Raw genomic sequence first — 24,911 nt, 5'->3', positions numbered from 1 at the left:
AGGATCTTGAAATTTTAACGACAAAAAAAAAAAAAAGGATTCTTAGACACAAATTACAGTATTCTTTACCGTCTGACGTAGTGTATAATAATCATTGATAGAGGAACTTGAAATTTATCATTAAGTAAACTAGGACAACCACCATGTGTTTAGTGGACCATTGATATCTTAAATAATATATATACTGTATTTTAAAGTTTTGTTTTACTCGTTTGTTAAGTTTCCAATGACAACTATTGTTTGCTAAAAAAGCATATGCAATACCAAATGGTTCCTTATCCAGGCAAACCAATTAATAACCAAGTTAACTGGGTAATGAAAATGAGCAAATGTAATGCCCTTAACACATACAGGTAGAAAAATGAATGAATATCCTAATATAATAATCCCTGAGAAAGCAGTTTAGTAGGCCAGCTTCTTCATGAGGAGGTAAATGGGCTTGTCAACTTCAAACCCATGAAGATTGTTGGCATCCCCTTGCAGTCTCATTAACAGGCCTCCATATGATACATAAGCTGATCTGCAATAAAAAAAGAAAAAAAAAATTAGCCAAGTATTTAACTTTTACACACATTGGGTCCAATGAGGCCTTACTTTTAAACTATTCATATATAAGGACTATATTATGATACATTTATAAGGTCTTTCATAGATTTCTCACTAAAAACTAAACTATAGTTTCAAAAAGTGTTATAAAATACAATAAATAATTTATAAAACATACTAATAGGTTGTGAAAAGAATCCTTAGATTCTTGTCACATACCTTAAAGCTAATACCTAATTCATTCAACAACCACAAACTCTTTGCATACTAGTCATATCTGTGAATGGCAGCTGCTGTTCACTTGTTATAAAATTTATCCTGCCTTGTACAAGTTGACTTGAGAGTTACTTGTCAAGATGTACAGGATCGAGGAACAAATACGGAAAAGTTGGTAAAAACGTAATGCCATCAGCAATAAAGGCATAAATGAAAAACACTGAGTTGTGTTTTGTTCCGTAACTGGTATACAAAACTACGCTATTTATTTGGAGTTATTACTTTTAGCGAAGCTGAAAGGACAAGCCATTAAAATTTTAGCGAGGGTTAACTACCCATTCCGCTAGTTAGTAGGGGTAGGGGGGGGTAGCTTGCTTCTGCTCCCGCTCATACACCTGTGATTTAGCTCACTTTACTTTTGCCTCGGATGGTGAACAGTCATTGCTGTTTTTCATCCTCGCCTATTTTGGACTGGCATCAATTGCTTTTGTTTGTACTTTCTCTTCGATTAGTGTGTTTGTGTGTTGACTTCTGCTAACCGTGCATACCTGCCCTGGACTTGAAGGCCAGCCGCAGAACCTTCATGTCAGCCATGGACACCGATCACCATCTTCCTTGGCCTGCCTGGAGAGGACAACGGTGTGTGATAGTGGTAACAGGTGTAGCGAGTGTCAGGAGTGGGAAAGGTTTGGGCGATGGCGGAAGAAGTCAAAGCGAGATATTTCTACTTTTAAGGTGTCTTCAAAAGGGGAAAAACTCTAGGCCTCTTCTTCCGCTTCCCGACCTTCCTCCGAAGCTCCTGCTCGTTCGGTCTCTTCCGAGAGACCGTCAAGTAGTAGCGTAGAACCTTTAATTTATGACCAACCCCAGCTCAAGAGACCCTAGCGAAGTGGCCCCACCTCTCCGGGCCTTGTGTCTGTCTTCCTTTTTACAGGTGTGGTTTTCCTTGGGGCTTCGGGGTCTGCCCTCCAAGGACTCCTTGCTGCAATTCATCATTCATGATGCTAGTGTGCAGCCTTTGTCGACTTCGGAGTTGGGTCCTCTGTCGTACGTCGACGTTGTGGGGTCTGAGGCGTCTTCTGTGGCCGCTGCCAATGCCCTTGCACCTTCTGACTCTCCAGCTGTTGCTGCCGACTGTGTTTCTCCCGTTCCTGTTCTTCCTTCAAGGGGGGGGGGGGGAACTAAGTCCGTTGTCTGTCCCTCCTGCAAGTGTTTCTCCTCAGAGGAGGAGTTGTCTGTCTCTCTTGCGAGTGTTTTTCCTCAGAGGAGGAGTTCACTCATAGAGACTCCTCTGCGGAGGACTGCAGCTTCTAAAGGTCAGCTTGCTGGTCCCCCAGCCCCTAGAGGGCATCTTCGATCTCGCAGAGCTCGCCCTCTGCTTCGCCTCAGAGGTTGCCCATCACCATCGGTGAAAAGGCACCTCTTCGGCTCTTCAGCCTCTTCGCAGCGGTCCCCTGAAGAGGAACCTCGGCTTCAGTCGTCTTCCGGCCCTCGACCTTCTCCTGACAACGCTGCCGCTAGTCCTCAGACAACGGCCTTGGACTCTTCTGTGGATCGTTTGCAATCCCCATCGGAGGATGTTCTCCCTTCGAAAGGGGAACATCCCTGTTCCAGACCTTCCTTCACGCCGACATGCTGACCTGCCGTCTCCGTTTCTGTCTCCTGTTCCTCGTCTGGCTACTCATAATGCACCTCGAATCATTTGGCTGCGCACTAACGCTCTCCAGCTCGCCAGCGCCTTTCAGTGCACCAGCACTCACCAGCCTCTCGTCAGTGCCCTCCAACGCTTGCCAGACCGCCATCGCTCTCCAATGCGTCGGCACTCTACGTTGCATTAGCGTTCGCTTGCTCTGATGGACAAGTGGGAGGGAATGCCTTTCCTAGCGTTAACGCCCTCGGCCGCTCCCTCTAGGAAATTTTCTCCCCCAGGATGACTTTATGCCTTTCACGTCTTTGGTCAGAAAGGGCTTCTTGAACACCACTGTCTTCGCTGCTGTCTTGTTCGTCGCTGTCTTAGCTGGACGTGAATGCTGAGAAGCCGATGGTTTACAGGGCTTGGATGTTAAAGCCATATGGAGCTGAGCTGGACCAAACAACAGATGTAGGCGACATTTATGAGAGAGCAACCTTTCTCTTCTGACAAGAATAACAGTATCTCCCCCTCCTCTTCATATTCTCTACAAGGATGCAGGTTATGCCATAACCAATTACCATTTACAGCTGGTATGGGCGTAACCTGATACCCTTGTCATCTCCATCCATACATTATTTAGGAGTCGCCACCTTTGCTCCTATACTGTACAGGTCTAGGTGTTCTGACACTTCTAGAGAAAGTTAAACCAGCCAGATTTTGGTTCTTAAGGACTCCCTTCACTCTAAGAATGAGCCTCCCCAAGTATAATGGTTTGTATTCAAGTAAGAACAAATCATAAATGTTGAAAAAATATTTTGTTTTTCCTAACTATACAAACCTTCACAAGGTTCATTTTCTGCCTCAACCACCCTCCAAGTCCCGGGCCTAAGGTCCAAAATTACTATCTAGCTCACCGACAGGTTGGTGGTGGGTGGGCGTTCCCCAGCACCTGCTGGTTATCACAACTACCTTGATAGATTTTTAACGGTTACTCCACCTTCACTAAAGTTGTAAACCTATTATAAGACTCTGGGTTGTAACTTGAAAAATGACAAATTCCTGATAATTTGTTTTTTCATAACAATACAGACCTTTAGCTTTTTATTTGGGGTTATTACTTTTAGCGAAGCTGAAAGGACAAGCCACTAAAATTTAGGCGAGGGTTAACTACCCAGTCTGCTAGTTAGCATGGGTGGGGGGGTGTCTTGCTACCACCCCCCACTCACACATCTGTGATTTAGCTCACTTTGTTTGGAAGTAGAACTTCAAGGGGATAGGTCTTTGGCTATTTATATAAACTTACCAGCCAGCCCTATCCCCTTGAAGTTCTACTTCCAAACAAATTGAGCTAAATCACTGGTGTGTGAGTGGGGGGCGGTAGCAAGACACCTCCCCCCCACCCCACCCCTGCTAACTAGCAGACTGGGTAGTTAACCCTCACCTAAATTTTAGTGGCTCGTCCTTTCAGCTTCGGTAAAAGTAATAACCCCAAATAAAAAGCTAAAGATCTGTATTGTTAGGAAAAATACAAATTATCAGGAATTTGTCATTTTTCAAGTTACAACCCAGACTCTTATAATAGGTTTACAACTTTAGTGAAGGTGGAGCAACCGTTAAAAATCTATCAAGGTAGTTGTGATAACCAGCAGGTGCTGGGGAAGCCCCACCCACCACCAACCTGTCGGTGAGCTAGATAGCAATTTTGGACCTTAGGCCCGGGACTTGGAGGGTGGTTGAGGCAGAAAATTAACCTTGTGAAGGTTTGTATAGTTTGGAAAAACAAAAAATATTTTTTCAACATTTGTGATTTGTTCTTACTTGAATACAAACCATTATACTTGGGGAGGCTCATTCTTAGAGTGAAGGGAGTCCTTAAGAACCAAAATCTGGCTGGTTTAACTTTCTCTAGAAGTGTCAGAACACCTAGACCTGTACAGTATAGGAGCAAAGGTGGTGACTCCTAATAATGTATGGATGGAGATGACAAGGGTATCAGGTTATGCCCATACCAGCTGTAAATGGTAATTGGTTATGGCATAACCTGCATCCTTGTAGAGAATATGTAGAGGAGGGGGCAGATACTGTTTAACAATTCTTGTCAGAAGAGAAAGGTTGCTCTCTCATAAATCTCACATACATCTGTTGTTTGGTCCAGCTCATAGCAGTCATGACTGCTTCACCCCAATGAGAGGGAAAAAAAAAGGAATTGCTATCATAGAAGAGATGCATCTTGTCTTGTGAAAGAGCTAAACTAGCTACGTAACCTGTAGAGCAGCCATCATACGAACAAGGATAAAGGTAGCGAAGGACCTGTGGCTACATGCCCGAAGGAAGGCAAGGGAAATCTGTGTTGGCAAAATCTTGTATTAATACCCGACGCACTGACAGATTCTTCCTTTGTGCTCAAGAGGACCCGTAATCCCTAAATTCATGAGTCCTTGTCTGAGTTGGACATCCAACCCTTTCGCTGGTTGAGGTACACAAACAACTAAGGGTATTAGAGCCTCTTTAGCTATGGTAAGCAGCTCTTCTAGGAGAAGGACACTCCAATATCTAGTCTTGGGTAGCGCCACAGCCTCTGTACCATGGTCTTCCACTACCTTGGGTTAGAGTTCTCTTTATTGAGGGTACACACGGGCACACTATTCTATCTAATTTCGCTTCCTCTTGTTTTGCTAAAGTTTTTCTAGTTTATATAGGAAATATTTGTTTAGGTGTTGCTGCTGTTCTTAAAATATTTTATTTTTACTTGTTTCCTTTCCTCACTGGGCTATTTTTCCTGTTTGAGCACTTGGGCTTAAAGCATCCTGCTGTTCCAACTAGGGTTGAAGCTTAGAAAGTAATAATAATAATATTAATGGCCTCACAAGGCTAGAAAGAAATGGGGTTCAAATATTTTCTTTAGTTTGCGAGTTCTAAGAAAACTATTTGGAACTCTGGCCTGAAGCGCTGATTCCCATCAAGATAGCACCATTGAGCTGCTGAAGGACAGAGAAGCCAGTGATTCTAATGTCATCAGGACACCTTCTGAGAAGAGATGGAGAAGAGCCCCAACCTGGTATCATAGGCAGCTTGGTCTTGGGCACAAACTCGGGAACAAGCTAAGAAGACCTCCTTCTTAGGAATGATTATTGACAGACAAGATGTCAAAAGCTTGCCAACTGACTTCACCCAAGCTAATGTTCGCTTAAAGGCCATCAAGAGAGTTGGATCTTCGTCTTGCACACATCTCAATGGTGCTTCTTCTGGAGAAGAAAAGAACCAAGAAGTTCACGATCCGTGCAAGAGCATCTCCGATTGGAGAAGTACCCTTTCTACAACACTAATTGCGGAAAATTATCCACTTCCTTAAAAGACTGCTTTAGAGGTCCATCATAGGTCCCCTGACATCTGAGTAACCCCTTGAGAAAAGCCTTTCACTTGGGGATTCTCTACAAACCTCTGAAGGTGTGGCTAACAATAGTGTGCTCCAAGAAGTCAATTCTCTCAGGAGTTCAACTAAACATGCTAATAGACTGAGATCCCACTTATTTTGTAAATCATCTGGGAGCCATCAGTTTAATCAACACTCGGGTGATCCTCCAGCAAATCATGTTGACCAAGATGGGAGAAAGACGTAGATGTACAGGGGAGCCCATGAGTGTTGGACAGTGCCCTCGAACATTTCCCATGGCTTTGAACCGGAGAAACAGAAGACCGCAGTTTCCTGTTGAGCCATGTGGCAAAATCTGGTTGACTGGTCGTAAACCCGAGAGAAAGAAGCCTTTTCATTGTAAAAGGTAGGTACCACTCTGAACTTGTATCTTGCGACAATGTGTCTCCTAGAACATTTCTCTTGCCAGGAATGAACCTTGCATTGTCCACCATCCGGGTACGCATTGCTTGTTGAAGTATGCTATGACTGTTGTGTTGTGTCTTTATTAACACTATAGAGTGCCCAATCAAACTCTAATGGAAAACTTTCAAGTGCTAAGAACACTGCAAGCATTTCCAATAGGTTGAAATGTCGGTGCTTTTCTCCTGGAAACCAAATTGATTCCTCTGGTGTATGACCTACCCCTTCTTGGATGCATCCAGGAACAAGAGTATCCCAGATGGTGGCGAGGTTAGTGGAGCTCCCTTAATGAGGTTTTTGGTGATCAGCCACCAAGTATGATAATACCTTTTGGGACAGTTCTCCGGTCAACTCTTCCTGGTGAAGTCGACTGAGAACTTGATAACAGTCATCGACCTCCATCCACTGAACAAGATTATTTTTTTTTTTCTAACTTGATTACAGGAATTTATTTGGCTTCAAGAGCTAGTGAATGCATGGAAATGCATTTTTAAGTTAGGCTTTGGTGTTTTTAAGATCAGCTGATTGTTTTTCACATAGCTGGTTATGTTTGAAACTGGAGAGGTATTAACTCCTAAATTGTTTATTCTCTTATGACAAAATAAATGATGAAGCTGAAGAAAAGGAGAAATATTTTCTGCCATGAGAATAATTTGGGGAGCTCACTTCAAAGGGTCCACACCTCGGTGATAGATTTTTAAAGAAAATTATGCAAAGGCACATACAAACTATATGGAACGGGTAATAGAGAAAAGTACCGGCAAACTGTGGCTCGTAGATACCTAGGTTCCAGTAAGGAAGGTCTTAATGCACTGTTAAAAGCCCTTAGTATAGGGTGAGAAGTCAAACAAAATAACTACTTAACTTCTTAAATGCAACCACTGGTGTAGAGTACCTGAATAAAATATACATAAGGACATAACAAGAAACATAGGAGAACCTGTCACAATGAAGAAAGGAGGTAAAGGTAAAATCATGTCATACATTATATAAATAATTCTAAGAGATATACTATCTCCTGTTGAATTGATAAAACGATATGCGAGAGTAAACGGGGATAATGTACGAAAGTATACTAAAGCGCGTTGGCTATGTTAGCCCAGCGCGGGGCGAGATCTCGGCTACGCTATATCACCGAGACTCTAAAGTATACGAAATATATGTGCATGATCTTATCTTCACTAGTATAATTTTGCCTAAATAGCTATAATTCATTAAAGGTAAATACCGGGAACGTCGTTCTACTGACTAAATAAGGCATGTACTGTATGGCGAACGACAGCGTCCAAATTGGCGCCTCCAGTTTACCGGCTACGCTCCGAAAAACACATCTAAATAATGCTAATTTAACTGTGAGAAGAGAGCTAAAAATTATACAAAGGAAAGATTAAATATTCAACTTTACAGAGGCAGAAGATGCTGGAGAATGCATGATAAATCCTTGAAAATAGCGATCTAGAGCAAGCGGGAGTACACCGTGCGTAATTCGCTACAAAACAAGGAATGGGTAGCCATATTGGACCCTGTAGTAGTACGGGAAGGGGATCCACTGGGTACCTTAATGACGGATCCCCTTCAATTTCGCCACTCTTCCCCCTCAGAGCGAAAACTCTATTCGGGGTGAAGATTGCCATGTGTCGTATCAAGAAATACATTCCCCTGATATTATGCGATATCCTTAAAGAAAATTTTAAGGATACTCGCGCCAGGAGTTAGAATTCTGGAGACCTATGGTCAATTCTCAGGGAGTATCACTTTAGCCAAATATCCCTTAGAAAGCTGCCAATAGGAAGCTTCCATCAGGACGACATGGCCATCTCACCCAAAAATAAATTTTTCGCTTTGCTTCAAAATCCGTTTATTATCACAGATATGTCATAATTTGGGAACACTCACAAAACTCTGGTTCTATTAAAACTTTGCTATCAGTCCCACAACATTAATCTAAAAATCAAATATGTAACGTAACTAAATCTTTCACTTGCATTTAACTTCTTTAACCCCAATAGCTGTGTGATATATTTCTATTATATTTGTCCTAGCAGAGATAAATTTACAAAATAAAGATTATTTATATACACACCATCACATGACATAACCTATTCAAGTTTAGAGGATTGACTGGCACTGTTAAATTTCACTAGATTTCTACTCTACTGCACCTCCCAACAAAATAGTAAATTAAATGGGTTGCATAACAAAACCAAGCAACTATGGTTAACTTTTTTCATATGTTTTTCCTCATGATTTGCAGTGAAATAATTAGAAAAGTATAGCTACAATCTTGATAAGTAGCTATTTACAAAATTTGCTGTGAACCACCTGTATTTATGTCCACAAGCACATTCAGATCTACAGAACTCGGAATGCTCTACATAAGTTGTTATTTGTCAGAAAGATTTATTTAAATATTCATACCAGGATGAAATTATTTACCTACAAAAGGGATTAATAAAGGAAGCCAATGTTTTAAATATCTACCAATATCTGTCACAAGTATTTTGGTAAGATAATGATAAATAAGCAGCAAGCAGACTCAACATACATTTTTCACCAAGAAAACTGAAGAAATTGTTAATAAATACTATTGAAAATTTCATAAAATTGTCAAAAATTAAAATTTCATAAATTTAATTCATGAATACTGTAATGTAATATTTTAAATAATTTCTTAGATGTACATGATTAAAGTAATATTGAATATCATGATGGCTGGACTTACAGGCAAACTAATCTCAAATGTTAATGATAAACATTTTTTCACACATTTCTGTATACCAGAGGATATTGCACAACCTTGAAATTTTTTAGTTTTTGTAATTAATTAAAAGACAGCCATGAAAGCACAAAATTACTGAAGGTTCCCAACTTTTTTTTATTTTTCTGTATCCCATGTGATAATCCGATAAAATTACGAATTTATCTTATTTTACTGCATAATCTGTACAGTATGTTGAGAGACTACAAAGAAAATAATGTATTTATATTGATGAGATGGTTGAGTCTGTTCTTATGACAAATTCATTACTATGAAAAGAAACTAAAAGAACAGCAAAGATCATGTTCACAAATTTTGATTTGATACCATAAACTCTTGTCAATGTCATTAATAAAGATGTTTTGAAAATCAAACCTGTTTTTTTATTTAATCCCCGTAAGTACTGACAATTTCTTAAATAAATATAAATTTTTATGACAATAATAAGGGTTTGGTTTATACAGCAAGTATAGCAACCCCAATACCAGGTTCAACCAAACCTTAACCATATTGGTACATTACTGTACATTTAATTATCGAGAATTGCAGAGAAAAAAATATTCTTTCCACATAAAATTCTATCTTTACAAAGGTATTAATTATTTTATTAAACTTCTTTTAAAAGTGTAAATAAAGCCTAGATTGGAAACCCTCGAATTCAATAACATTTGAAATGCTCTTAAATTACCAGCAAAGTTATATGCATGTTTTAACTAATGCAAAAGACTATAAATTCACTAGTTTTGTATAGTATGCTGGATCACACAGTAGAAAAATAAGCATTTTAGAGATGATGACATGAATGATAAACTCATGATTGCATCAGGCCAATACAAAGAGACAGCTGGCAGTAATACATCAGTCCAGGTAGATGGTTCTCTGCACCAGTGCGTAGAACTACCAGCGGTGGTAGGGGCAAATGGAGATGGAGCAGTGCAGATAGTGGTTGTGATCCATACACACAACCAGCTAACCACACTGCCACACCTACACACCCACAAAAGGTTTTATGTGTAGCTAATTCACATACAATGCGCTTTCACATCCTGTGACCCTTTTCATAAGGTAGTTGGTGCTACCTAAGCTTAGGTAAGAAAGAAGTGCAGCGTAGGCATTAAATATCAGTACCATACAGTACAGTAATCATAACATGATATGAGAAATGAATGAGAAAACACAGGCCTTCAAATATATACCTACGTTAGGAGACAGAGGTCCTAAGACTGAAAATAATGTATTAGGAAATCATAAATGTATCAATCGAGTTAAACTTTTTACTTGTGTGTGTTACATTTTCATATCAAATGTAGGATAAATATTTCTTGAATAGTAGTTAGCTACATTAGGTGACATACGAGTGGAAGGTAAAACATACAGTACAACATTAAATATAGGAAAATTTGTATCGAGTATAGAACGGTATACCTTTTATAAGCAATAATTCAAGAAATCATTAAAAAGAAGCAATCATAAAATAAACTATTAAAATAGGTACATTAGGTGACATATATAAGGTAAAAATTCAGTACTGTACACCATTAAATATAGGAAAACTCATATTGGGTATACAGTAGTACAGTAAACCCTTTATAAGCAATAATTCATGAAAACATTTAAAAAGAGGCAATCATAAAATAAAACAAAATATATATACTACTTATAACATCAGTATCTGTAGATATTTTAATCTTCCTACCAATGGCAATATTATACCTAATATACTATTCAAATACTGTATCTTGAACTAATATGATCATAAAATGTTGAAAGTACTAAAAATTTTGCTCTCATACTTTAGGCATTTCACAATAACCAATTTATAATTGCATACATAAATATTAAAATATATAGCACTTCAATTGTAGGTTGTAACAATGGTGTATATTTTTTAAATATAAAAATGTAATAAAAAAAAATGCTGCTGTTATACTTGAGATGCTTCATACTAACCCATGATGGTACATAAGGTACATAAATAAATATTAAAATAAAGGTGTAGATTTACTTTTGAAACATTTAGAATACCTTTTTAAATTATGCATCAGTAAAATGTGAAAATACTAATACAGCATTAGTAACAATCAAAGCTAACAGGGAACTGCTATTAACAGTATGGCAGAAACAATTGCAAAAGCAGTGGGTCCTAGTGACCCGGCTTGAAATTTATCCTGATCGTTTATAGTGAAGTCATCCTTAGTAAAGAGGTATGGCACAACACTACCCTGGACACAGATGGAAAACATTACATCACCTTATGTAGTTTACATGTTCAATAGAACAGAAAATCATCAAAAATTAAATTCCAGACATTTCCATACTAAAGTCATTTAATAAAATGTTAATCCTTATACCAAACATTGGCCTGTAAACATAAATTAACAGATGTCAGCATATCACAAAAGGAAAACTAAGATGATATTCAGTGAAAATGCAGAGAGAACAAATAATTGTTATGCAACTAACCTCTAGAGATTGTTAATGAATATACGTACTTAGGACGGACAATAAGTGTTTCCCCAGAACATGAGACCCATATTAAAACAAGGATAAGTAGGGGATGGAGAGCTTTTGGTAAACAAAATGAGGTTATTTAAAGTAAAATGCCATTTTCTCAAAAAGAAAAGTATTTAATAAGATGGTCTAACCAGTATTAACTTGTGTATCGGAAACTTGGAGCCTTACTAAAGCCTTACAACATGAGCTAATTACAACTGGAAGAGGTATGGAAAGAATAATGATGGGAATACTGGAAGAGGTATGGAAAGAATAATGATGGGAATACTGGAAGAGGATGGAAAGAATAATGATGGGAATATCACTAAGACAGAAAAAGAACATCATAGCTATGAGAGAAAACTGAAAGAAGATATTATAACGTGAAAAAAAGAAATAGACATGGACAGGACATCTAATGAAAATGACATAATAGATGGACATTAAAAATAACAGACTGGGCACGAGAAACTACAAAAGAATTAGGGGAAGGAAGAGAAGATTGACGAACTATGAAAGTTTGCGGGTGTGGACTGGTACAGAAAGACCATAAACAGACGCAAGTGGAAGTACATGTCCAAGGTCTTTGTCCTGCAGTGGACTAGTTATGGATGATAAACCTCTTCAGTCCAAGAAATGTCTCCTCTTAAGACAGTCATCTTGAATGTAGAAAAACTTGACACCCACCAAAGTACAATTACTCGCAAGCCTGAAGCAGATATTATATGCCTTTAGAAATGCACGAGGACTCTGCTTCACCCGTTCATCCCAGGAATGCACCTGATTATTCACCATCCTAGTAGAGTTCATTAGAGTGCTATTTATGCAAGAGAAAAGTCATTATCATCCAGTGATGGATATCTCTCATGAGGAAATTGAGATCCTGCAAATCAAAATGAAACAAGATCACCATCATATGTTTATAAACCACCGCCTATTCCATTTGGTTTGCCTGTGAATCACTATATCGCCAATCAAGTCTTCAGCAGTCACACCACTAATTGGGGATAGAGTGAGACTAACATTGATGGCAACGCCGTTGAGTGGTGGGGGTATTAAAAACCAAAGACTTCAGCCTCCTCTCAGAATGTTCACTGGTGCTAAGGTTACAATCCAGCCCTTTTATTTGTATCAACTAAACACTGGAAACTTCTCTAAACAGGTTGAAACTCTCATCCCAACATCACACTACATCGACTTCTCTCCAACCTTGCTAACCCAATTGTTAGACCACTTGAAAGCAATATAATCAATAGGTTTACCTATCGCAATGCAAGCTGGGAAAAGTTCACTACAGAGTTTGACACCAAAGGTGAAAGCATTTGTCAGACAGCTATGGGAGTTTCCATGACAATGTGTAGAAAGTAGCCACACACATAATATCCCACATGGCTGCCATAAGACCTATATTCCATTTTTGACTGATGAAAGCTAGGAACTATACTAAGAGTATAAAGTAGCCTACAATGAAGAATCTTTCTCACAGAACACCATTCCCCTTGGGGGAGTCTCTTCTAGCCTCAATAGATGTAGACAGAAAAGAACGCTGGAGAACAATGGTACCTAACATCGATTTAATGCGGAACAGCAGGATAGGGAGTAGTCATACCCTGGTGAGGGGGGAGTGAGTGCATATCTATTTAAATATTTAGCCATCATTTTTGACAGGTAACGTATACTAGTACTTAAAAATGAATATATAACATATATATTAGGTAATTGATTTTGCAGTTACAGACTGTGTTGGGGAAACAACTTACTGTGGTGCGTGTTTAAAAGTGTCATCTGGTCCGAAGAACATAAGTTTCTACAATTGCAATGCAAAATTCCAGTGACTTCCTTTACTACAATCCTTACTTCAATGAAACTCCCTTGAAATCATGTGCTACTTGTATTTAATTCAAACTTGGGGCAAAAAAAAATAAATATCTTGCACCCTTTCATGAAACTTCTGGATCAACTAAAGATGCCCCACTGGTTATGATATGGAATTTTGAGACTATTTTTTTATTTTTATTTATAATTTCTTCCCTGTGGCATGTTTGCTAGAGTTACTTGACGTTCTCATATTGTTATTTTTTGTATGGATGAAATTTGTATTGTCTCCTTCTCTGCTCTATAAATCAAATTAAAAAAAAAATTAATATGGGGGATTTTTCTCAAATTTACTTATCTAAATAGCTACAGATATGAATTTACAAGCATTGTCATGTAAAGGCAGCTGTCTTTGCACGACAGGCAAATCTCAGCTCTTATTTAGTGTCTGAAAAATAGGCAAAAGTTGGGGGTATACCCTGAAGACAGCAAGGAAAGGCAATTCATAAAACCCCATTATAAGTTCTGTAATTCAAAGCCTATTTGGTTATGGGGTCATAAAAAAAAGTGTAACTACAGGGAACCTTTAAAAAGTTTGATGGAAGCACACCATCATAAGGATCAGCTACAAAATAAAGATTCAATGTCACTTTTTATCCGGTTACAGTACCTTTAAAACACAGGCAAGATAAGAAATTTTATTTTTTAAAATAAAAACTATCAAATCTGAAATAGTTATTTCCTGCTTTGCAATGGAGATCATGACTTTGTGAATCAAACATTCTGTAACATACCAGTTTAAAAATTGCCCTTAAAGTATTTTTTTCTTCTATCTATTTTGAGTTATTAATAGCATGACAATTCCATACCTGTATTGCCTATTTTATTATGCATCCCACTTCAGTTCAGTAGATTGTCTAGAGCTCTTCTCTGGATGGGTGCTTTTAGACAAAAGGTCAAGGCCTCCACAGCTTTATTATGAACCATCATCGGAACCATTTTTAGGCGAGCTTTACCAATTCAGGAGTTAGATGTGCTGTCTTCTGGCTAGCACTCTGCTTTCGTGAACTACTGTTGCGTTAGGTCTTTGGGTGCCAATCCTCTTGTCCAGCTTTATGGACACCAGATCGAACCACAAATTCCTCATTTGTAATTCAAATCTTTCCGTTGTAATTTACCTAATGAATCTCGACATTGTAAGGTCAAAGTCATAATTTATAAAAATCTCTTTCATTGCCCTTGTCTGGGAAAATGTTTTTCTTCATCACCCAAGGGGTTACTGCACTGTAATTGTTCAGTGCCACTTTCCTCTTGGTAAGGGTAGAAGAGACTCTTTAGCTATGGTAAGCAGCTCTTCTAGGAGAAGGACACTCCAAAATCAAACCACTGTTCTCTAGTCTTGGGTAGTGCCATAGCCTCTGTACCATGGCCTTTCACTGTCTTGGGTTAGAGTTCTCTTGCTTGAGGGTACACTCGAGCACACTCTCCTATCTTATTTCTCTTCCTCTTGTTTTGTTAAAGTTTTTATAGTTTATATAGGAGATATTTATTGTTGTTACTCTTCTTAGAATATTTTATTTTCCCTTTTTTCCTTTCCGCACTGAGCTATTTTCCCTGTTGGAGCCCCTGGGCTTATAGCATACTGCTTTTCCAACTAGGGTTGTAGCTTAGTAAGTAATAATAATAATAATAATAGATAAATAACTTACAGGCTTTTTTTAACCATAGGAAATTGCATTCTCTACTAATGGGAAATATTTTCAGTAGTTGCATAATCTCTTTCTTTACTGCTCTCTTAACACTTGCTTCAGAGTCCAGTGTCTCCAGGGTAACAAATACTCCCTCTTTCAATTCTGCCCATCTATTATTAAATTTTAGACTCCTTATCTTACCTATTTGCCCTTGTTATACATACAGTATCTGGCATCAAAAATCTTATTCCATAGAAATAGATATTGTAATCCTAAGCACCATTTCTGATACCATTTGTTACATTTGGTTTATAGTACAGAGCTTTTGTATAACTACTTGGCCATTACCCTGATTTGACTTCTTCCTTTGCTTCCATACCACACATCCAATGTTTAAAACATTTCCCCCAAATTGTGCAGCAAAACACTTTAATAATCTGCATAAAGTGTGTAATCCTTCACATCTTTCTTTATTATTATGATAAACAACAGAGGGATCAGGACAATTTTTGTTAGACACCTGCATATATTTCAAAATCTGATACCCCTGTCAGTGCCTTCACTATAGGTTTAGTGTTATGGTAAAGTAACATCACTAACTTGTCGAGTCTTTCTATACTCGACGCAGGTAAAAACTGCAGTTACAGGAAGGCACCTGGTTTTAAAGGGATTTTTCGACTACAAATCTCTACAAATAACCAGCTTGCCTTCTTTCCTCAACCCTGCTCAACCTCCTCCCCCATGTGTTTTTCATTCTCTCTCTCTTTCTATATAGATTAGCATATTTCCAAAATTGTATCCAAAATTATTCTAACTTTAGTTTGACACCAACATTGAAATAAAATTCAGGGCCTCTTTTCTGTATTAAGGTTCACCCCATTTTCAACTTGTAATATGAGCGAGAGTCCTCCCATGCTCATATACCAGACGGTGCTACAACCACTCGCAATGAACCATTCCCCTCTTCAAGCGCACCATATGGTGACCTTCCAAGCTAAGGCAGGTATCTACAATGTGAACATGTACTGCGAGAGAGAGAGAGAGAGAGAGAGAGAGAGAGAGAGAGAGAGAGAGAGAGAGAGAGAGAGAGAGAGAGAGAGAGAGTTTAATTCTATTTTTCTCAAAATTTCCAACACCTTTTTCCAATACTTTCCTAGCATGCTCAAGTCGTCTTATTTCTCTGAATTTCTAGATTTTTCTCAGTTTCATTTGCCTTTGTATACCATTAGTATAAGATTTTTCCAGCTCTTCTGGCTCTGTCATCAGATTTTCATGTCTATTAAGGTGATGGATGGCAAGTTCTCTTGCTACTGTACTTCTAGTAAGTCTGTTGTTTTTCCAGATGGTTCTGGGTTCTTTCCCAATTTTTTTGCTTAAAGCCCTTTTTACCTTTCTACGCTTTATGTTTATCCAGTTTATATTTATTAAGCTTATAAAAATATATTCACAATACTACAGTATTTCCATCATGCAAATGTTTCTTAATTTTCACCTTTAATTTTTTTCCATTTTCATCTTTTGCATACTCGCATAGTAAGTCCTGTTTATATCTCTTCCACCCCTTTAACTTCTGCTCTGTTGAGATTGTTATTCCATCCTTCCCAATATCTCTGCTCATCATCTGCCTTTTAGCCTTTCTCTTTCCTTTTTCTCATACATATCTCTATCCTCTTCCTTGCCTGTCATTTGCCATAGTTCGAAGACTTCAAATTGGTCTTTATATATAGTGATTCCACTAAAAGTTTACTCATTTATATATCCCAATACTGTACCTTCAGTTCACATGTTTCTAGACATAAGAGTGGATCTAAAGGAAAATTTTGGCAAATACTGTACATAGCAAAAAAAAATTTTATTTTTCTGTAGCACAAAGTGCTACAAGCATTGAATACTTTGAAGATCATAACTCTGAAGAATACTAAGTACCTTGTCTTTATACATAAAAAAAAATATAGTAGAGGAAACTCTTGGCAAAAGTAATAGTCTCATTTAATTTCCTTTAGTTTTGTTCATGAAATTCACCATACTCAAGGTTTATATAATTAATGATTTAAAGTTAATTTTATCTTGATATATTCAATTAGTGAACATACTGGTGTGAGTCAACAATCCAGCATATATTAATTAGACCCATCAGCTTGAAACAACTTATTGTCTTTTTAAATTAAAGGAGTATGCCAAAATAGAAATGAGTCCTGTAATTTTAATACTGTGGATTACTTGCACAACAGACAACTTACTACAATTTCAAGTAAGTTCTGACAGGAAAAAATATGATACCCTAACTTCAAAGGAAGTTACAAATACGTTACTAGGAAATGAATTATAGAAATCAAGAAAAATTGAAGCAATGAAAAATTCATAATTTGGCAATATTTCTCATTTTGCCCGTTTCTCATCCTGTTAGCTATTGGTGCTATGTACCTGAAGATTTGGTTTGAACATGACAAATGCTTCATTAATTTCAAAGTTTTCAAAAGTATATTTATGTTATCACATTTAAAGATATAAATTAATACATTTTAGTTTAATTGTTTCATATATTCTTGATTTACAAATGCATTCCTGTATGCCTGACATTGTAGGGTCTAGGCCATTATTTACAACAATCCCTTTAATGCATAAGTAAAAGATCTTTATCTTTAATATTCAATTATTTCAAAACAGATTTATTAATGTAATTTTAGTTGAAATGATTGTTACTATCTTTTAAATATCCAACGAATAGCTTGAATCTCATGACATCTTATCAACTAAAATAGAATAAATTACTATAATACTATCAAGAAATATCATTTAATAGGTTTCCAATTCTGAATGTCTATACAGTATGTCTAAGGTCACCCAACATTTTAGAATTCTGAATGTCTATATATCTAAGGCCTCTAATTTAGGACAAATAAAATGGAATGAATTAACCAAGTTTAATTTATTGTTTTATCCACTACTGCCAATAACTAGTGTTATGCCAACATAAGCTAATAATAAGATGATTCCCGCTATGTATTATGTCACTTTCCATCACCACTACAGAGCTAGTGGTTCCAAGAGAGACCCCATCCTACAAGTGACCCACTACAGCTGGCTGACTGTCAGGCGCATAATACATTGTTCAAGCCAAATAATCCATCAATTAGTTTAAACTTGAACCCATGTCACCTAGTCTTAATCGTCTTAAACTTTGAAAAGTCATATTATAAGAAAATTTTCTTTAAAAGTTGATTTTCTAAATATTTCTTATTATTTTATGGGCACTGCTTATTTGTATTATACAGTTTATCAAAAGGTTTTATGGTATAATTTAATACAAATGTTCTATCATGATTTATATTAGAAGGGTATATGAAATTGTGCACATACATGTAAGGAATTTGTGATAACTAGTAAAATGCTGCGGTCCGATCATTTAAATGAAACAGACGTTTGCATAGGAATGGGCAATTTTTGCCTTAGAATAATAGTAAAGGGGTTAGAGATAACTCTAAGAACTACAGTATATGGATATACTGTACAATAACATTACTTAGTATATTCATGAAGTTGTATGGAAGGTCTTTAGAGAAATTAAGAAGATGACACTACGATTAACAGGGGAGCAGCAGTATGGATTTGCCAAGATGATGTATGGATCCAGTGATTTCTATGACAGTTCTGTGAAAAGTATGAGAGTAAATGGAAAACACTGGCATAGGTAGAAGGTTGGCAAGAGCACCAGCCACCTATTGAGATACTACCGCTAGAGAGTTATTGAGTCCTTTGACTGGCTAGACAGTACTACATTGGATACTTCTCTTTGGTTACGGTTCATTTTCTTTTAGGGCTATTTTCCCTGTTGGAGCCCTCGGGCTTGTAGCATTCTGCTTTTCCAACTAGGGTTGTAGCTTACCAAGTAAGAATAATATGTACATGGCAATAGAGATACATGTTGTGTGTTTTAAATGGTAATTTATAGAGTGAGAATAAAAGCTTAAGAAGAAAGTGGAGACTCGCAAAACATATAGAGGAGATTGACTGGTTTAAAGGTAGTTAATGAATGGCATAGTTAGTCCCCAAACAATTGTTCATATCTCATATTTGGAATGATTTTTCAAAAGCCTGAAAATCACGGCAAAACAATGTGTATGTGTATGTGTTGATTTGAATCAGAGTTTCTTCAAGCCAAATAAATTGCAATACAGTAAATTTACCCATCGGAAAAAAAATCTTTGGAAATACTGTAGTGTAATTTAAGCTAGTTAATGTCATTCCTCTGTGAAATAATGGTTTTCGTAAGAAAACGATAACATAAACAAACTTTTCCATTTTATTTCATATTCCAAAGTTGTTCCTATTCTGTAACGAAAAATACAATAGTTTAAAAATGATAACTAATTATCATTATTATTATAAATAGCCAAGCTGTAACCTATATTGGAGTATGTGAGTGCCACAATTCAAAGGCCCAACTGGGAAAGTAGCCCATTGAGTAAAATGGGAAGCAAAAGTCTAAACTATTAAATAAAATGATAATGATAACTTAGTTGAGATGAATATCAATGTTATGCACATTGAGAAAGACTTTCAAGATTTTTGGTGATAAGTCTCTCCTCAAGAAATAGTTTAATTCCTTCATTTGACCATGTTTTGAATATTGTTCTCCTTATTGGGCTACAGCTGCTGACATCTTAATTTCTTGGACAAAACCTTATCCCTTGGATATTAATTTCTGGCACCGTCATTCACTCAGTTATTTGTGCATCCACCATAAGGCTCAATAGCACCTAATAAAGTATCTGGAAGTGCTATTCCAGCAGTGACCATTATGTGCAATGATCTTCCTTACCTTGTAGTTGAATCGGTGGCACTTCGGAAGTTCAAACTTGTTTCAAGTGTGAAACAGGTTTATATTTTATGAGCGACTTACCGGTGCAGCATCTAATGTATTTAACGTTAATATTGATTTCAATACATTTTTTATTCTTTTATTATTTATAGATTATTCCTTACTTCTCTATTTCTTTAGCATACTAGGATAGTTTCCATGTTAGAGCCCTTGGGACTGTAGCATTCTGCTTTCCTAAATAGGATCATAGCATGTCTAATAAATATGATAAGCAGATTAGTAACATATAGACTATGAAAAGTCTTGCATTAACCTGCTCAACATAAAAGTATTTGTACCCAGTTTGAGCTTCTAAAGTTCCACTGATTCAACTATTTGATTGGGAAGAAGTTTCATTCTACAATTTGGTTACAAAGGTTTAAAGGCTACTCATGAATGGAGGAGGCAAGGGACAGTGACACTACCCTATCGAGCAGAACAATGCCCAAGACTGACCATATATGCATATGATCAGCACCCAAGCCCCTTCTTCACCCAAGCTAGGACCAACGAGGGCCAGGCAATGGCTGCTGATGACTCAGCAGATAGACATAGGCTCCCCCAAACCCCCTCATCCTTAGCTCATAAGGATGGTGAGGTTGCAGCAACCAAAGAAACTAACGAGTTTGATCAGGAGTTGAACCCCAGAATAAAACTTCTAGACTACTGTGTAATGCTACGCATAATGAAAAGCAAGATTTAGAATTAAATGTAAACCTAGTATTACATAGTGGATGGGGGAGATCTGTATTCAAAGGTTAATTAGCATTAGGAAAAATCTCAAACAGCATGCACAGAGCTGATTGAACGACGGTCCCAGAGATTAATATCAACGAAGTATTTGTCCAACAAGTCATGATGAAAGTCGGCTGCTGAAGATCAGAACAAACCAAATCTAAAACAATGCACAATAAAAGAATTGAAACATCTACTTTGGATCGACAGGTCTCGACAAATCCTGAAAGAATCCCTCAATCAATTGATGGTGCAATTGAGGAACAGGGGAAACTGATATGTTTCTCACAAGCAAATTTCCAATAGAGAATGACACTGGAATTTTAAATGGGCTGTACGTGGTTAAGTTAAGTTTGTCTTTACGAGGATCTTTGTAGGAAGGTTCTAATGTCATTGGCCTCCTTACGTGCATAATTCAAGTCACCTACTTTTATGTTTAACAAAATACAAAAGGAAAATCTAAAACTAAATTAAAGGCTGTTAATACAAATGGTGAAAAATAAAGGAAAATGTCTTGTCAGTTTTTAAATCTCGCAGAAATTACAATAAATCACTTGTCAAGTCGAAGACCCCCAAAGTAAACCATGCATATAAATTATATTGAAAAAATAAAATTTTATTCTAGTTTTTATCATCACTGTAGTAATTAATGTTTTCTGTACTAGTGCGCACATAAACTTTTATGGAACGAGAAAAAAAAAACACTGACTGGAACACAGCTGTACATCTACTTGTAAATAAACAACGTTCATGGAAAAGAAATTACCGTATAACATTTAATATTATACCCAAGATTTCACATTCATATACTAAGTTAAATGTTAGTTCAGGTACTACAGTATAGTAAATCCCGTTTTCTAAAAGAATATTACATTGTCTTCCTAACTTTCATCATGGGCCAATAATTCATATTTATAATTATATATATATATATATATATATATATATATATATATATATATATATATATATATATATATATATAGTCTATATATATAGTCTATATATATATATATATATATATATATATATATATATATATATATATATATATATATATATATATATATATATATATATATATATATATATATTCATTTCTGTGTACTGTGGATAAAATGATCAAATAACATTCATGTAGATAATTCTTTATTAGCAATTAAATACATTTATTAGCTTATCTACCACAAAAGTACAAAAGAATTCAATACTAAGAATACAAAATGAAATGATACAAGATTATAAAATGTTCATTAACCAGAAGTGAGAGTATTCTTACAGTATACAATTATAATTTTGCAAGAGTAACGTTGAAATAATTAAAACCACATTATATTCACATTCATGTTGCTAACATTCATAATTAACAAGATTATAGACTCCAGACCATTAATATCACTGCATGTACAATTTGCAGGAGGGGGAGACTCAAAAGCTATCAAAATGGTACAATAATTTCATTGTTGATGTTGGTCTACATTTGTTATAAAAAACCTAAGACGCCTCTCAGCATTCTGTTTTCAATGACCTAACATAAAATAATACCAAAAGAATTATATAAATACTGACAACCTGGAAGAAAATGTACATAGTTCACAAAAATCACTGGAACATTAAGTAGTACTTGAACATTATCAAGATATCTCGAAGTGTACCTGAAAAAAATTAAAACCAAATCCTGCTGCTCTCCATTCATTCGGATGAAAACAAAATTAAGGAATAAGAATAACAAAGGTAACTGAAAAAAATATAAAATCATGAAAATTTACATCAATATTATTATTTTGGGCCAAGCCTGTCTAGAGAATGGAGAAAATATGATGGCAAATTATATTTCGTTGTTTGCAAGAAAAATGAAAGTACTTAGTAACTAACACTTACTGCGAATCAACTATTCTTCTTTATGTATTTTCATTTATTATAGTGGAACTAAACAAGATTTCGTTTATAGTTACTAATTACGTTGCACATACATAGAAACCTAACATATATATATATATATATATATATATATATATATATATATATAAAGTATATATATATATATATATATATATATATATATATATATATATATATATAAAGTATATATATATATATATATATGTGTGTGTGTGTGTGTGTGTGTGTGTGTCAGGAGAGAGAGAGAGAGAGAGAGAGAGAGAGAGAGAGAGAGAGAGAGAGAGAGAGAGAGAGAGAGAGTATTGTAAGAACAACTCATTAACGGTGCTGTGTATGTGTGGCTATTTCCTATCTAACAGAGTGTTTGTGCACATGATTCACTTCATAACTGCAACTAAGGAAAATACTTTATAGACACGAATATTAAAAAATATAAACTCGAAGAAAACTAAACACAAGACACTTATAGTAAATCGTCTCTCTTCAAACATAAAAACTACGAAAGAAGAAAAGTCATCAAGCAGGTAATGAAAAAAAGTAATGAAGAACAAAATAATGAGAGGAATAAGCAAGACAAATTTGATAAATAAATAAAATATGGTCCCTCGGAAGTGGGGGGGTGGGGGTGAAATAAGGACATGCCAAATGTATGACCAATACATCTACACATGAATGAAACATTACAAAGTACAAACACATTACACATATGTCATTCTGCCTTTATCACAGGGGTCAAAAGACTTCTTTACTTAACCCCGAATTTATAATTTTAACAACTTATCCAAAGGATGATATAAATATATAAAATTGGGAAAATATTCCCTCCCTATGAAACATGCAGAAAAAGAATTAAACTGATATACCCCCCCCCCCAAAAAAAAAAAAAAAAAAAACTGGTCCCTCAGTGATAAAGGCATTCAAAATACAGCGTTTCTACCAGTAAGGGACTCCTGGAAAGTGTCTGATGACGGAAGTTATAAGATTCACATACAATCTTTTACTGTTAACTAAAACTGTTCATAAAAAAAAATGGAAAACTGAAACTGCACGGATAGGAAAAGGTGAATGCTACTCCTAAATATATGCCGTATCATTCGACACAGCCAGGAGACTTCTTGCGTGTGGAAACGCACTTTTAATCTACAAAAAAGAACAACACACTAAAGATGACATGTCTAGTGAACAAACAATTTGAGTGGTTGTGCTCCATGTCGAAATGAGTAGAAAAAAGATGACGAGAAGTGATATAGGGAAGCAAAAGAATTTGATTGAAAGAATCTATTCTTAGTGAACGAAATGCTAAAGTGCCTTTCTAACTCTTTCTTGGTGTAGATACTTTATGACAATGATCTGAAATATGGTTCCAAATCGAGCAAATCTAATCCAAAAAACGACGAGGCAGCTTCAACAGAGAAAATGAAGGAAGGAAAAGGAAGAAGGAAAGAAATGTAGTTAGGAAAAGTAGTACTGTTAATGGCAGCAACACACGGTAGCAGAAAAAAAAAAAACAGCAGCAACAGTGGTACAATAGTAGTAGTAGCAGTAGTAGTGGTAACAGTAGCAGCGATGATCCGAGCCAGGATGACATACCAGACAATGCATTTACAGATTCACAAGGGGAGGCCACATGTAAACGCACTTCTGGTACGCAACCGTGCTGGATTTGTCCTCAAAAACCCCCTCTTTTAATGACAACATACAAATCTTTCCTCCCGATTCTCGAACTGCCATCTAAAGTGCTCTTGTGACTTCTTTTTATTTTCTTTTTTTTCGTTCTGTCTTTCTCCCCTTGATTTTCAATGACTAATCTCCCTTCGATTGCAACCACGTTGAGAAACTCCGTCGTATCGCTTCATGCCCCCAATTAATCGACCTGATTCGATGCAGACGAAAGTTATCGATCTTGAGACTTTCGATGATTTTTTTATTTATTTATTTTACAATTGAGGCTATTTTATTATCCTTCATTGTATTTTCTTAGTAGTAACCACATCCGAAGTTAGGTTTATCAACATTTCTTTTAAATGATCAGCTTTGCTAGACATTCCAGAGTTATTACTTATAGTGCAATTAATTTTATTTTCCGGTGTTATTAATCTGGTGACGATGTACGATAAATGTTTTATCTTAAAAATGCCGAGATGAGTCATTTTGGCTTTTTTTTTTCCTACTTTGGGGTGTCCTTCGTAGTCCTCTGCCCCACACAAACTTCACTTATACTTCATAATATTAAAAATCAGCCAACCATCAATGCACTTTCTGTATCGTCTTCAAATTATCTTTCATCACCAACTGTTTCTTTAAGTGTGGTATTTTATACTTCTTTCCCCCTTGCACCGGCCGGAGGTCGAGGCGAGTCAATGAACAGCTCACATGAGTAGCTAACACTGGTCCCGAATCCTCTCGCCTACCCCTGAACGCCACCA

General features: G+C 36.4%; 1 protein-coding gene across 1 annotated transcript in view; it reads right to left on the bottom strand.

The window, feature by feature from the left end:
- Positions 1–59: 59 nt before the first annotated feature.
- The window catches only part of Polr2H (DNA-directed RNA polymerases I, II, and III subunit Rpb8), a 367,939-nt gene continuing 343,087 nt past the window's right edge, over positions 60–24,911 (bottom strand). The window contains 1 exon segment of the mRNA XM_068349926.1: positions 60–520. Coding sequence (XP_068206027.1) covers positions 403–520 — 118 coding nt within the window. The 3' untranslated portion in view covers positions 60–402.

Source organism: Palaemon carinicauda, chromosome 26, assembly GCF_036898095.1.
Source record: "Palaemon carinicauda isolate YSFRI2023 chromosome 26, ASM3689809v2, whole genome shotgun sequence".
Taxonomy (NCBI): Eukaryota; Metazoa; Arthropoda; class Malacostraca; order Decapoda; family Palaemonidae; genus Palaemon; species Palaemon carinicauda.
Note: the sequence above shows the minus strand (reverse complement) of the source record. Positions and strands in the feature narration are given on the sequence as shown.